The sequence below is a fragment of the Meriones unguiculatus genome, chromosome 4 (genome assembly GCF_030254825.1).
Source record: "Meriones unguiculatus strain TT.TT164.6M chromosome 4, Bangor_MerUng_6.1, whole genome shotgun sequence".
Classification (NCBI taxonomy): Eukaryota; Metazoa; Chordata; class Mammalia; order Rodentia; family Muridae; genus Meriones; species Meriones unguiculatus.
In genome coordinates, this window is record NC_083352.1 from 83,224,880 (window position 1) to 83,236,022 (window position 11,143).

The window sequence follows — 11,143 nt, forward strand, 5'->3', positions numbered from 1 at the left end:
GGGGCTCTGAGGGCCTTGGTGAGCTCTGCAATTATCCCCGGGTGGCACATTGACCAGCAGGGCCACCACAGCTACCGGGTAGTACTCTCCAGTTAACAGGGACCCTTTAGACTTCAATGACTCTTGGAAGATAACCAAGTGCAGTATGAAGTACACATGGGTTCATTTAATGAGATTTAGAGTGTGTGTGGGGGGGAGTACAGTGGGAAGGAAAAGGATTAACTATTAAATTGACTTTGAAAAATATTAATGAGATTGGTAAAGTAACAAGAGGAAGAAGTGGACATATCGTCAGCGTTCACAGATTTTCAAGAGTGTTAAATCTGCGGAAGGTTATATTTAAGAAGCAAAAAGAGGAGAGAAGAAAAGATGTAGGAAGGGGAGCATATAAGATATGGCTGGGGAGTATAGTTAAAATTATAGTAAACTGGGTAGGAGATGTAGACATCTTCAACATGAGCGGTGTACAAACGAGAGCAAAGGCACATACATGCACATGCCAGGGTAGAAATTATAGAACAGAAAATAACAGAATGCTTACAGTGTGACTTGTTGGCATGGTTATGCCAAGTTGAAAGGCAAAGTTCTCAGATCTCCCTGGCTCTAGAAGGATCCATGATGCTGTGTGCAGGAGGGACCAGCAGGAGCCACGGATCTCTGCATACTCGTGTGCCTGGTGTGTGTGTAGGATTCTTTTGAGCCCTTGCACCCAATGAGGCCTCTTCTGTTCCTGTGGGTTAGGTGTATTCAAGGAGCAGCTTTTCTCTTGTCGTGTGAGCTACTATGTCCAGGGCAGCTTGATTGGCAGGCAGGCTGGTGTGGCGAGGGATCTCCCTTGGCTTAGCAAACTCAACAAGACCTCATCTCTTCTATAGAGAACTAGCTTTTTTCTTTCATCAGGTTTTGGTGGTGAGACTTCCAGCCTAGTGGCTTACTCAGAAATCCTTGGAGAATAATCATTTTTACAGAAGTGGGTTCAATTTGCCATGCCGAGGGCATGTCAGAAAGGGGTTTTCTTAAGTCTGACTTTTCCATGGCATACGTCATTGTCTGGTAATCCATTCATCTGGTAGCGGGCATTTCGGTTGCATTTGCCTTGTGAATGTGGCAGATGATACAGGCATAAAGATTGTATGTATGGTTCTCCGAGACCAGACTCTCCGGTTTTGGTACACACCTGGAGGTGAAGCTGTGGACCACCTTGTAGCTCTCTGTCTGGAGTTTCTTGGGGACCTGCCACACTGTGCTCCCCAGTAGCTACCCCACTGTATTTCCTCCAGTGTGATGTGAAGGTCCAGTCTCTTTCCACATCTTCACCAATATTCGTTTTCTGGGTTGGAAGGGCTCCAGGGAAGTTCCTGACTGTGCTCATTCTGATGGTGGAAGAATCATGTATTTTTTTTTTTAACTTGGGGGAGACAGTAGGTACATGTGAAACTTGGAGTTGGTTCTCTCCCTCCACCAAGTGGGCTCAAGGGGTTGAACACTGGTCCATCTATAGTTTAATCTGTGTTTGACCTGTGTCTAGTGCTACTGTGATCTTCCCCACTTTTTTTTTTTTTTTTTGGCCATTTGTTTATTTGAAGAAATGTCCATTTAAATGTCTTTTGTTACGTGGCTGTTGTTCTTTACATATTCTGGTTAATAACCCCTAGCAAAAAAAAAAAAAAAAAAAAGCGTTGCAACTAGGCATCCCTTCCTCAGGCCCATCACTATGCTTTTGGTTGTGGACTGTAATGCTTGCAAGATTTTTTATTTGATGAGTTAGGCCTACCATCAATGAAGAGACCCAACTCCATGCTGTCAGGACCAACCGGGTTTTTTGTGCCATGTTTCTGAGGACGATGCTGTTTTGACCAGGATTGTCTCCAACCTCCAAGTCTCCCAAGTGGCTGGGACTTAAAGGCATGAGGCACTATTCGGCCCATGGCCAGCCCACTTTGAACTTGCAGTGTTGGGAGCCCTGGGGTGGAGTGTTGGGACTGCTAGGACACTACACTCCCGGACTTCCACCTTTACTCGGCCTGTGTGCAGGTGTGTGGATGAACACAGCCTCAAGGTCCTCTCTACTACCCTGAAGCAGAGGTCTGTGGGGTCGAATGCTCTCATCTCCCCCTTGTCGGCTAAACTTCTACGGTAATGACATGTTCCCATGTAAGAAAGAAACTGCAGCATTGCTGGCACAAGCAGGTCTGACCTTCTTTGCACTTCGGAACCCTTATCTCCCAGTTCTACAAGGAGTGACACTGGCTGGGGTCGTTGCTGTCACAGCTAGGCTAGCATGCTGCCATTGTCTTCTACCCTCAGCCATTTTTACCTTGATACAGGGTCTCACCAAGTGTCCAAGGCTGGCCTTGAACTCTTGTCAGTAGCCCAAACTGGCTCAATAGAACGCAAATACCAGGTCAAGTGTTTCACCATACTCCAGCCCTGGAAAAAGTGGCTCCTTTGACATTCCCCCAACCCTGTGATTACAGGGAGAGCTGAATGGGCAGAAAGGCCTTGTGCCTTCCAACTTCCTGGAAGAAGTGCCTGATGATGTGGAGGTCCACCTTTCTGATGCTCCGCCCCACTACTCCCATGACCCACCCATGCGCTCCAAGGCCAAAAGGGTAAGCTACCCCCCTTAGCCTGCCTGCCTGCCTCCCTCTCTCCCTCTGCGGTCTGGCGCAATCTTTGCATTGCTGCTTTCATGACTTGGGCCCCACCAGCATCTGCCCCCGATTTTTTCTCTGTCCTTCTTTGGACATTGTGCCCGAAAATGCTTAGCTCCAACCTGTAAGTTGGTGTCCCACAGAAAGACCTTTTGGTGTCAGTCTGCCTGACCCCAAGGCCTTCCCTGGCCTCCACAATAGGTGCACAGTTCAGCCGACAGAGAGTGAGGTTCGGGGACCCAGGTGCCACTGGCCCCCCACGTAGGGCTCTAGCTGGCAGGGCTTACGTAGTGTAGCGCGCCTGCCTGAGACTGCATTCTCTTGAGTGTCTCATCTTTACGTTTCACCATCACTGCGAGTTCTTATCTGTTGTATTTTACGTATATGTTTTTATCTCTTCGCTCATCTGCTTGGACATAGAAGAAGAGTGTTCATTTCACACCCTAATCAGGCATGTAGCCTTCACGTAAGTGAGCAACCGAAGACACCTTAGAGAGATACCGACTTAAGCTACCCTAAGCGGACAGCGCGGTAGTCTTAAGACTTCAATGTGGGCTTAAAGAGAGAGAGAGAGAGAAAAGAAATATGTCTCAAAAACCCATTGGACCTAAAGTATTAGGCTATCTCACCTGATATCAGTTGCCCGGCAACTGGATTCATAGTGAAACAAATCGTCTTGAACAATCATTTTTTAAAATCTGTCCATTGAGAATATGGGCAAGGCCAACCTTGGGAACATATTTCTTCAAGCTGTTTGTTTACACAGAGTGCGCCAGTGTGTACTCACAGGGGAAGCTGCCTATTGCATTGTCAGCCACCCTCGGTAAAAAGCACAACCCCGGATCCATGTGTTTACTGTACCAAGTTTGACTTATAACAGCCAAGACAAAACTTTTAATCCCAGATCAAGCCCTTCGGGGTGGCTTTGGCTCTGGGTTTGCCAAAGCTGGCCAGAACACCCAGCTGCAGCCCCTTGGCCTTAGGAGCAGGTGTTTCCTTCTGCTCAGAGCATGGTTCAGATCTCATGGAGGTTCAAGAAAGGTGCTGGCACACCAATGCAATACTGTCTCCCGACGTGGCAGCTCCCATGACTGCACTAGCTGGCCCCATGGTATCTTCAGGTGTGCTTTGGGTGTGCCCTAGGTGTTCTCCATTAGAGTTAGACCTTGATTTTAAATCCAAGCAAGCTTAGGCCCCCTCGCCTTGTTTGGTATGCCCACTGGGTGCCCAGCTCTCACTTGCCAAGTTTTGCTCTGGCGAGTTTATAGTGATCCAGAGGCCTGGCGATTTACTGGGCATGCTCAGGTGTGTGCCGAGCTGCAGAATGATGGGAAATTGGCACTCAGTGTCCCTGAATCAAATTCCACCCTTTCGAAGCACTGCTGGTCAAAACCCACCAATGCTCTGTGCTTCGGAAAGCATGTACTCCTCTATTTGGAAATGGTGAGAGTGTTCAAGAAGGGCCTTTGAGCTTCCTTAGATTACAATTAAGGTTCATTTCAGTTTTTTTTTCTTTCAAACAGTGTGCCATCCCCAAAGTTTCTGTAGGATTCTAACTGACCCAAGGGCTCACTCCAACATGGCAGGGTCTCGATCTATCCCACCCAGTTCACGATCCATCCAAATTCCCATTGAGAGCTTTTGCTTTACAATGACGATTGATGGGCACTTGGCCATCTGCCTATCCATCTGATTGACAATAACTTCCCCTGCTTTTAGTCTGAATTTTCAGAGTAAATTATGACCTGGCTTTCTTTGCTAAAGCGATGGCCAAGACAAAGACAGCGAAAGCCCAATCGAGGCCAGTCTCTCTCTCTCAGAGGGGCCTCGGGAGTGGGCGTGTGCTTCTCATGGCATACTTAAAAATTGAAAGAAGAAACGAACCACTCACCCTTTCCCCTGGCTGGCGGGAGACGGGGGCAGTACGTGTTGCCGAGTGAATTGTTGGCGCTGACACACTCAATAAAACTGTCGCAATGTACCTACTAGGTTCCTCCCGAGGGTTCAGGGACAGCAAGGAGAGCTCCATCCCCCACAGCCCATCTCCATTCGGGGTCACCTACGTCATCTATGGGTTCTGGTAGTCCTGGGAGAGGCAGGGAAATGTCCTCGAAAAAGAAAAAAGGGCTGCTCTCCAGAGGCAAGAAACTGCTGAAAAGGCTGGGCGCGGTGAAGTGACCCGAGAGCCTTCGGACGATCCCAAATCCATGGCACTTGCTTTAATCCCAAACTAGGGCTTTCGTGACTCCCAAAACCCAACCCTGGCCACTCCCCCTAGCCCCAGCAGTAGAGAGATGCACTCTTCCACGCCTACCATTCATGTAATACCACTGGAGAGACCAGGGAGAGAGGCTATACTGTGGTCCCCTCCCTCTCCACTTCCAAGCTTCTGTCCAAGGCCTGGGGTGGGAGGCGGGAGGGGTAGCCAGCTGAGCAGCAGGGGAGGGAGGGCTCTCTGCAGCCCTCCAACCTGCAGTTCCAGCCTGTACACACTTGACATCAGCCAGCCCTTACAGGATTTCTGACCTCCCCCACTTCTCAAGATGCTTGCCTCATTATGCATTACTGTCATTTCCACTCTGGTCTTGAAATTTCTGGTTTAATTTGCCTTGATGTTCTGGCCTTATAACTGCACAGTGGTTTGTACTGTCGAATAAAAACACCGTGTATACTTCGCATGTGTTGTGCATTCCTGGTCTTCATACTCACTGACACAGTGGCTTCACATCACAGTTGCCCAGTCCCTACACTTTCAGATGCCTCTCTTGGGTCTTTCAAAGCAAGCCAGAAGCACACAGGAAATGTTTACGAATCCCACCACACAGAAGAGCAAAGGAGAGGGAGCAATCCAGCAGCATGCACATCCTTCAGCCAGCCAGGGAGCTGATAATCTTTGCTTTCAGTGTCCCAGCCTGTGACTTTTAGATTTCTGTTACTTTCATTATTAATTGAAATGCCTTGCCCCATACACCACCCACAGAACACGCAGCAAAGCCACCACACACTTCATTAGCCAGACCAGGAGGAGCTTAATTGAAATCTCTCAAGACATAGCCCCACACTCATCTTTATCATCAGCCTTGAATAACAGACCTCCTGAAATGCTGGCAGATATGTGTGGCGGCCACTACTTTGTAATTCCTGTCCACCGTAAACTGTTTTTACTCTTTATACACACTTTTCAGACTGCCTTTCTTTTGTAATTTCTGGAAGGTTTGTACATGAATGACAAAGCTTTTCCCCATTGTGTCTTCAAAAACTATATTGTAAATTGTAATATAATTGTATGTGGTAGACTGATTAAAAGGCTGTTCCTCAGTGTGTGAAGTGTGTGGATGTATGCATGTGTACACTTAGGGTGACATTTTCTAGAAATAAACTTTGTTATTTTGTACAATGCCATGTATTTTGTATCTTTATTTTAAATATTCCTATCATGGCAGGGGAATGGAATTCCTTTCTGCCAAATGTCCATAAATAACTCTATGGGCTTGGGTCTTTTTTAACTAATTAAAATATGATCTTGAACCCATGTTCTAGGCGTCATTTGTATGATATAAGACACTCCTGGTGGCAAAACGGACAGAGGTAATTAGCGCTGAGTCTATGTGTTACCTGAGACACGCACACAACGGAGACCACAGAATGTGCTGAACTGTAGATTCAAATCGAACCTCTTGGCAGCACCTTGGCACCTTTTCCAGGACTAATAATGAAGAACCACTTAAACTCAGCACAACTAAATACAGCCTAACTTACCAGATAGGTCTACAGAGGTTTTCCCTTTTTCAGGTTCAGGTCCACAGGCAGCATCTTTCTGGGATGTGGTGAGATGGAAAGGCACGGTAGAGAAAGGCTGCTCTCCTCACCAAGGCCAGAAAGCAGAAAGCACAAGGGAACAGGGGACAGACACTCCCCACAAAGCTGCATTCCCACTGATCTATTTTCTCCAGCCAGGCCCAGCTCGTAAGAGCCTGTTTAGCCATGAACTAACTCATCAGTACATTAACTGATTGATGAAGCTGTCACCCTCACCATCCAGTCATTTCCCAAGAGCTCCTCTCCTCAGATGGCAGCCAAGCCCTGAGCACATGAGCCTTTGGAGACAGTTCTAGGTTCAGTCCTAATAGGAATTGTTCAGAGAAAGCAATAGAACCAGGCTGTTTACAGCAGTTCAAATTTCTCTCTCCATGGGAAGACGTGCAACTCTGTAATTCCAGCCACTGCCACAGCATCATTATTCATGCAGAATCTATACTTTTACTTTTTGCATTTAAGCAAAATTCTCCAAAGGGGGAAAGAACCAGCCAAGACCACTAGGACAAATGTTTCTCTGGGTTGGTGACCTTTCTCACGGCTCTAAAGGGCGGACTTATTCTGGCCACAGCCTTGGGGTGCATCCACTGTGAGGCAGCTGGCCGCAGCACCACCTAGTTGGGCAGCTGGTGTGTAATGCTGCTCCTCACCTTCCTTCTGTTAGCTCAGCCCATGACCCCAGCCCAGGGCGGGTCTTCACTCCTCAGCTACCCCCCCCCGCAACACCATTATAGACAGTGCCAGAGAATCCCTTCGGGTCCATGAGGAGAAGGAACCGTCACACTCACTCAATCGTTTGCTAACATTTACACCCCCAGCAACAACAGCAGAGACAATTCAAAGTTGATAATGAGCTAGACTGAACACTCTCCCCCAACCTGTTGCCTGAAAGTGACTTTATAAATTTCTCACAATCAAGGCTCCTCCTGCCTACAGGGAAGGGGCTTCCACCACCACCTCACTGGGCTCAGAGTCCAAAGCCAGGAAGTATCCTTTTTGGAAATGCCATACACTGACATGCCTTTTCTACAGCCTTACACTTTGTCAAAATTATCAATAATGAGTTCATAAAATACAGCAGACAGGATCCCCACACCGCTAGCTGAAGGAACACAAACTGTGATACAGCACCCTCTAGTTCGGAGTCCCTCGGGTCTAAACCTGACAATGTGCTTTACAGACAAGGACAGAGGCTCCTGTGTGGCCACACAGCTGACTCCGCTAATCTGGACCTGACCAATGTACCTGCCCTCAGGAGTCCCACTGAGGAAAGAAGAGATGTGATCAAGTACAGATAAACAAGAGTTCAGACTGTTCACTTTGTCAGACACAGTCCTGGGAGAAGTGGTGTTCCTGTCCTGAGGGGTAGGGCCCATGGAGTTGGAGGGCCACAATCCAGGCCAGCTCTTGGGGACCACATCCTCTCTGCTTGTCCTCTTGCTTCTTCCCTGATAGCTTAGCCCTACTTAGCCTCCTTGGCCATTCACAATAGCTAGTGTCTTTGATTCTAGCCTGGCTAACTCACCAACACCACATAGTCCACTCCCCAAGGCTACCTAGGATATATGCAAACTCATGGGATAAAGGATGAGGCAGCCCCTCCCTTGCCCCTCCTTCTGCATCTCTCTGAGGCTCAGTAGCCAAAATGATGCAGTTCATTTTTCCACCCTGCTGCTGGTCATCAGCCTAGACACACAAAGCTACTTTTTATATCCCTGCTAGCATTTCCTGGACCCTTTGTACCTACTATTGCCCCCTCCCCGTGTTCCATATCCCATTGGTTCAGGATGCAAAGTCTTACCTTATATATCTTGGGGCTTGAGATTCACTCCTTTTCGGATAGTGTGCTCTGCCTGTAACCTTTCAACCCTAAGATGAACTGAGAGGCCCAGACAAAGAAGGCAGCAACTGCCCACCAGGGAAGGTAGGGGCCTAGCATCTTGTCTGCCATTCTCCATGAGCTCTGAATGTACCGGATCCTGAAGGGGACCATAATCATTGTTTCTTGCAGTAGGGAGAGGGACAGATTTCCAAGGAACCCCTGCCTTTGTGCTCATGTCTACACCCCCAAGAGAGTCCTCCCAACAATTGCCGAATTCCTGTCAGATTTGAGTAACAAGTTCTATTTGTCCTTAAGGGTATGACAGTCTCTGGTGACAGTCTGCTCCCCTTGGTGGCAAGTCCCTCAGAAAGGTGTCACAACTCACCACAAATGCAGCAGCCACCCTGCCTCTGGCCAGAGCTCTGTGTCTGTTTCTGTCATCTGCTGACTATCATAGCTATGACTTCAGGTGCAGCATGGAGGGAGGAAAGAGGTGGGCTGTCTGAAGGAATCACCACCACAAGGAATGCTAGACTAGAGGAGAGGGACAGAGACCCCTGTGCACAAAAACTGGCAGAAAAAGGAACGGTGTGTTGGGGTCATATGTATATACCAATAAGTTCTGGGAAAGTGGTATTGGAGAAGAATCTAGTTGGTCCACAGAAGACAAAGAGCAGACCAAGCCAGGACACAGTGCTGCCAGTGATGCGAGCGGCTTGTGAGAGATGAAAAAGAAAGGGCAGGAAAATGGGAAAGAGCAGTGGGGGAAATGAGGGCCAGTCCCTAGGAGGGAGTCCCTGCCTAGCCTAACAGACCTAGCTATACCAAGTATGGTTGGTGAGGTCACAGACCCTGGAGGAGAGCCTACTACTGCCTCTTTCCTAAACAGGCACAATTCGTAACTAATTCGAAATGCTTATCCTTATGTCCACACGTAAGTGTAGTTCTCTCCCCGTCAAAGAAGATTTTTTTCTTGGAGCAGACAGAAGCTATTACAGAAAACCAAACTGCAGAGAACAAATGACCATGGGGTGCCCGATCCCCGGTTGATACATCTACAGCACAACCCTATACGTAAGGCTCATGGCATATCTGCTGTGAGGTAGTGTCTTCTACCCACGACTGGGAAGGTATATACATAAGGCCTGCACACTGACACCTCCAGTTGACTTTCGACGTGTTTGTGTGGGGGGATCTCACAAGCCCCACCCCTACAAGTAATCAAAGGCTGCTTCAGGGCCAAGCCCCCCTCCCCTGTAGTTTATTCACTCCTACGCGATCAGCCCGAAACACATGCAATCATAAAGAACCCTTTCCTACCGGTCTCAAGAGTTAGGTAACAATAATAATTCCAACAAGATGCCAATCATAGCAGGGCATGCTGTCTGGGCCAGTGTTAGTACAACATGGGAGTCTGGTGTGGCGCCGAGGCAGAATCAGGATGGGTCAGCGGGGAAAACATGCTGATGCCACACACTAGTGCGCTCGTTGCTGTGGGGTGGCTGTGGTGCCACGACAGGACCTCACACGAGGCTACAGCCACTGCTCCTTCCTGCCCCCCAGGATGCAAGTGGTTTGGGGAATGCTACAGAGATGGCAGATGGTTGCTGGGGGCTCCACTGAAGCAACTTTGACGAGCTGTCGCCAGGGTGGGAGGGCTTAGGTGACGCAGCTGCCTTTGAGTAACCCCAATAAACACACCGGCTCACCTGAGTGGGATCCAGCTGAAATGGCTTCTTTGGTCTGTTCATGCCCTTTTGGGAACGAACAGATGTTCTGTGTGTTGCCCCTGGGTATGAATCCCTACTTCAGTAAAAAACAAAACAAAACAAAAGCCAAGGGCTTGTTTTTGCTTGGGGAACAGGGTCTAGGCTGGACCCTGGGCTGTCGTCAAACTCGTGGCATTCCTCATAACCTTGGCTTCCCCAGGGCTTGGACAACCGGTGCAGAAACCTTGTGTCGGCTTAAGAGTAAAAAACTGACAAAACAAAACAAAACAAATGGAACCCCAGAAAGTGGAGGAAGGAAAAAGCTAGGGCTCTGATGCCAGCCGGAGGGGAGCTTGTGGTCTAGAAAGAGATTTCATGAAGGTGTGAGAGCCTGTCAGGCTACCTTGCAGGAAGAAGGAAACCCAGGCTGTGGCGGTGGGTGCAATACTCCCTGACCACAACTGCTTTGCTGTGCAAACCTCTTGCCCTCTATGTGAACATAAGCCTTACTTCCAGATCCTGAGGCCAGCTCTGCATCGCTGGATCACTTTTCCTTTCAGGGTGGCCACACTGAGTAAGTAATTCTCCCCTTTGTGGCTTTCACTGTAACTTGCCTGTTTCATTGGCCTTTGGGGGATGGGTCACTTGAGCCCACCAAGGCCTAGCTTGTTCAGGCCACCAAGGCCTAGCCTCTAATCCTGAAAACTGCAGTAACAGAAGGTCAGGGTCTTAGGTTAACATGCAGAAACCACTTGGGGAGGGCTGGGGACTGGAGCAGGACCCTACCACGGATCCAAGACAGGGTGGCATGGCCCTGTCTGGGTTATGCTACTCGGGAGTTTGGGTCTTCAGGGAAACCTCCAGGTTGGTCCTCCCCCTCTACTGAAGAAGTATTCTCTCTGGGTGAGGCCGGCTACTTCATACCTCGTGTGACGAGTCCACATACCCACACTGACAGCAAGACAGGCCAGACCCTGTATACCTGGCCTTTCGGCACATGCCCATATACCCTCTCTGCCCGGCTTGTCAGCACCTGCCCCATACCTCTGGACAAATCAGCTGTGCCTATCCGAACACCCCGCAGGTAACACTGGGGGGTCAGAAAGGGAAGAGGAGCAGGCCTCTTTGAGAACAACCTGAAC

The 11,143-nt window shown here is 48.9% G+C and overlaps 1 protein-coding gene across 12 annotated transcripts in view; it reads left to right on the forward strand.

Annotated features, from left to right (window-relative positions):
* The window catches only part of Rimbp2 (RIMS binding protein 2), a 175,549-nt gene extending 170,219 nt beyond the window's left edge, over window positions 1-5,330 (forward strand). For 7 of the 12 annotated variants that reach the window (XM_060382282.1, XM_060382285.1, XM_060382283.1 and 4 more), the window contains 2 exons: window positions 2,478-2,612; window positions 4,644-5,330. In XM_060382282.1, the coding sequence (XP_060238265.1) occupies window positions 2,478-2,612; window positions 4,644-4,832 (324 nt within the window). In that variant the 3' untranslated portion in view covers window positions 4,833-5,330. Of the gene's footprint in view, window positions 1-2,477; window positions 2,613-3,074; window positions 3,399-4,643 lie in introns of those variants that run through there. The other 5 variants (XM_060382287.1, XM_021639828.2, XM_060382289.1 and 2 more) reach the window with 3 other exon arrangements.
* Window positions 5,331-11,143: the final 5,813 nt, after the last annotated feature.